Source organism: Spinacia oleracea, chromosome 4, assembly GCF_020520425.1.
Source record: "Spinacia oleracea cultivar Varoflay chromosome 4, BTI_SOV_V1, whole genome shotgun sequence".
NCBI classification, from domain to species: domain Eukaryota; kingdom Viridiplantae; phylum Streptophyta; class Magnoliopsida; order Caryophyllales; family Amaranthaceae; genus Spinacia; species Spinacia oleracea.
This window is the reverse complement of record NC_079490.1, coordinates 99,819,809-99,823,397: the sequence shown is the minus strand read 5'-3', so window position 1 is coordinate 99,823,397 and position 3,589 is coordinate 99,819,809. Positions and strand designations below refer to the sequence as shown.

At 46.1% G+C, this 3,589-nt stretch overlaps 1 protein-coding gene across 1 annotated transcript; it reads left to right on the top strand.

The window, feature by feature from the left end:
• The first annotated feature begins 381 nt into the window (after nucleotides 1-381).
• Nucleotides 382-1,203, top strand: LOC110801511 (uncharacterized). Its single transcript, XM_022006872.1, has one exon. The coding sequence runs from the start codon at nucleotides 382-384 to the stop codon at nucleotides 1,201-1,203; it is 822 nt and encodes a 273-aa protein (XP_021862564.1).
• The last annotated feature ends 2,386 nt before the right edge of the window (nucleotides 1,204-3,589 follow it).

Below are 3,589 nucleotides of genomic sequence, written 5' to 3'. Positions count from 1 at the left end.
ATGGTGCAAATACTTTTCGGCCACGTACCCTCAAAGATGTCGCATCAAAATGGTTCGTAAGGCTGCCTGCAGGATCAATTGCCTCCTTCAATGAGATAGAGACAATATTTTCCACTAGGTTTATGGAATAGAAGGAAGAAAGGAAGACGAGTATGCACCTACGCCGCATTCAGCAGGGAAAAGACGAATCTTTGCGAAGCTATGTCAAACGCTTCAACTTAGAAGAAGGAAAAATTCCAGATTTACCCGATGGCGTCTCCTTCGATAACTTCATCAGGGGTTTAAAGAAAGATCATTCAAATTTGATCTAGTCAAAAAGAGTGTACGAACGATGGCAGAAGTTCTGGACGAGGCCGAGGCATTCATACATGCCACAGAAATATGGTGTGTGTCCAAAGACGGAAAGGTTGGGGAAGCAACGGACTCGTCCAGGAAAAAGGAATGGACTTACGAAAAGCCACACGGGTCAATGACACCTGGGCATTATCTAAAGAACAAGACTCCACCTCTCCCAGACAAAAGAGAGGACGACCGCAAGAGAAGGAATTTTTTGAGTATAACACGGACCTCCTTACCATTCTAGACGACGTAGGGACCAGGTTCGACCTAGAACGACCTTTCCCAATGAAATCTCCCGCTGAGAATCGAAATCCTAAGTTGTACTGCCAGTTTCACAAAGATATAGGTCATGATACCAAAGACTGTAGGAGTCTGAAAAGGGCTCTAGACGGGATGGCTTCTAAAGGGAACTTGAAAAATTATCTACAGAGGAACACTCATGGCACAGGAAAAAGCCATTACAAGAAGAACAAGTCGCTTGTTTCAGCTGGAGAAGGAATTCATACTAAAGGGGGGTTCGTAGCAGTCATATCAGGAGGCCCTGCCTCCGGAGGACCCACCATGAGAGGACAGAAAGACTATGCCCGCCGATTAGTACAAGTAATGATATCCGGGAAGTCACCAATGGACCCATTCCCCCGGATTGAAATATGTGAGTCCTATGGAGGACGCATAGCCACCCCACATGATGATCCGCTAGTCATAGAAATCAAGATCTCCAACATGAGAGTAAAGCGTATACTGATAGATACAGGAAGTTCATCTGACATAATGAGTATAGAGTGTTTAAGCCGTCTGGCAGATACAGGAAGTTCATCTGACATAATGAGTATGGAGTACGTGTTTAAGCCGTCTGGCTCATGATCCTAAAACAATCGAAAGCATTCACTATCCCATCATCGTCTTTAGAGGAAGCATCATACACCCTGTAGGCGTCATAACCCTACCAGTACGAATAGGGGGACGTAATGACAGAAGAAACATGGTTGTGGACTTCCTGGTTGTCAAAGACTTAACAACATACAATGTCATTCTGGGACGCCCTACTCTGAACAAGATAAAAACTATAGTAGTCACTCATTTGATGCTCTTAAAGTACATGTGTGATGACGGTTCAATAGGAACTATTCATGGAGATCAACAACAGGCACGAGACTGCTATCTAACCACTCTCAACCCGTCCACATGGAGGAAGGAGCCGGCCGGAATAGGAGTCATAAGAAAGCAGGAAGAGAATTCCCTAGCAGCTGAAGAAGTTATCTCTGTCAAGGTAGAAAAAATTGGATAGGTCACAGCCCGCTCAATAGACTAGTCAGGTATTATGTAAGAGCCAACAAAACGGCCATTAAGCATGTAAGAGCCAACAAAATCGCCAATCTTTGTAAAAGACCAAACAAAACGGTCATACTTCGTTAATTCAATTATGAGCTAAATTTATAGTAGTTAATATCTTCTCCGATATCAACTCCGAATTCTCACTAACTCTATGACACAAAAAGATGTCCAATAGATAGAAATTCTTACCTTTAGAAAGACGTAAAACGCAAATATTGACTCAATAAGATAGTCAATCAATACTGACGCCTTCTCACTGACGGCGCCAGAAAAGACTAATCCGTTGACAGCCTGAGAAGTAGCCTAGATTAGCGCTCCAATTAGACTGATCACCTAAAACACTGGGGTTACCTTCCAAATTTGGGAAACAAAGTCCATCCCAAAACCAAAACATGTGTCCACAAAAGGGCAACTAAAAATAAGGCATAAAAAGTCAAAAGTGCATAGAAGGTACAATAATTCATACATGCGCACGTAGCGCAGAAAACTCAAATAAAAAGTGCCTAAAGGCACCAATGTTAAATACAAGCGCCCATGGCGCTACGAAAACCAACATACAAAGAAAATTCTAAGGACAAGGAGCGGTTGAACTGCCATCCTTGGCGTCCTGCCCGGCTGGGGATTTCACCTCTTCTTCCTCCACGTCCTCCTCTTCTCCTTCACTAACGAACTCAGGATGATCAAGCCCGAGGCGCTATGCAACCAGGACGGCCATTTGGTACGAAATCCGACACCTGAACCAGGAAAAGTCATTTCCATCCATCTCCTGGTCCCACGCTTGTCGAGCACCCTCCAGAACGGCTTCCTCCCCAAGTTTGAAGGAACAAGTGGCCTCTCCCCGGATAGCCTCCACTTCATCCTGAGTGGCCTTAAGCTTCTTCTCCAGGGCGTCCACCTTCGTGGAAAAGTTGGCAACCCGCTCAGAAACAGCAACGTACCCGACCTTGAGGTCAACCAGTTTCCCCTCATGCTCCTTAAGCTTCGCCTCATAAGCTTCGGCATCTTCCTCGACCTGCTGAAGAGCGGAAGTCTGCGACCTGATGACCACGTCCATTTCATCACTAATAAGCTTCGCCTTCTTTTCGGCGTACTTATCGTGATTCTCAATTTGATCCTTGTGATCCTGCAGCTCCTGGTGCATGTCGACGCGGTACTTCCGAGCCTCGGCGAACCTGATAAAAAGTTATACAAAGAACAAAAAAACCAGTTACCCATGGCGTTAAGGGGACAGTTGAAAGAATAGTTGAAAGAATAAGAAGTCTTTAAAGACTCACATCCAGCGTAAGGGACTGCATGGCCCCGAAAAACCCTTCACTAATCCTTAGAAGGGACCTCACATAATCATCAGGGATCGCCGCATAAACGGAGGAAAGAATTTTATCCTTTTCCTCCGAGCTAAAACCACCGGAAGGGGGAATCTGTGCCACCTCGGCCTTCCTCATCCGCTGAAAGTCAACACCAGTTGTATCGACATATAACACAAGATTAGCAAGAGATTACCAAGTAGACAAGACGTCCCATTCACTACAAAACTTACCCGAAGTCGCCGTCGAAGGAGGTTGGGGCATCGTTTTATCTTTGGCGGGAGAAGGGTCACCTGAATCCTTACTCGTCTCCTTCTTAGGCGACGGATTTGTCGTATGACCAGCACTCAGTGCTGCCTCAGAGGATGCCTCCTTGGCTGCGAGGCCCCATTTCCAGTCACCTTAGGAGTAGACTCCTTGGCTACATTGGCCGCAGAGAGATCTTCTAAATGAGGGGAAGAGGCCCCCACATCCACAACAGGAGGGGCAGTCGGCTCCAGCCTAGGCGTCACAACGTTATCAGCGCTACCTTTCTTCTTGAAAAAAGGACGCTTCGCATTGGGAGCAGCCGAAGAAGGAGCTGGACGCTTCCCTATAACGGATGTAGTAGG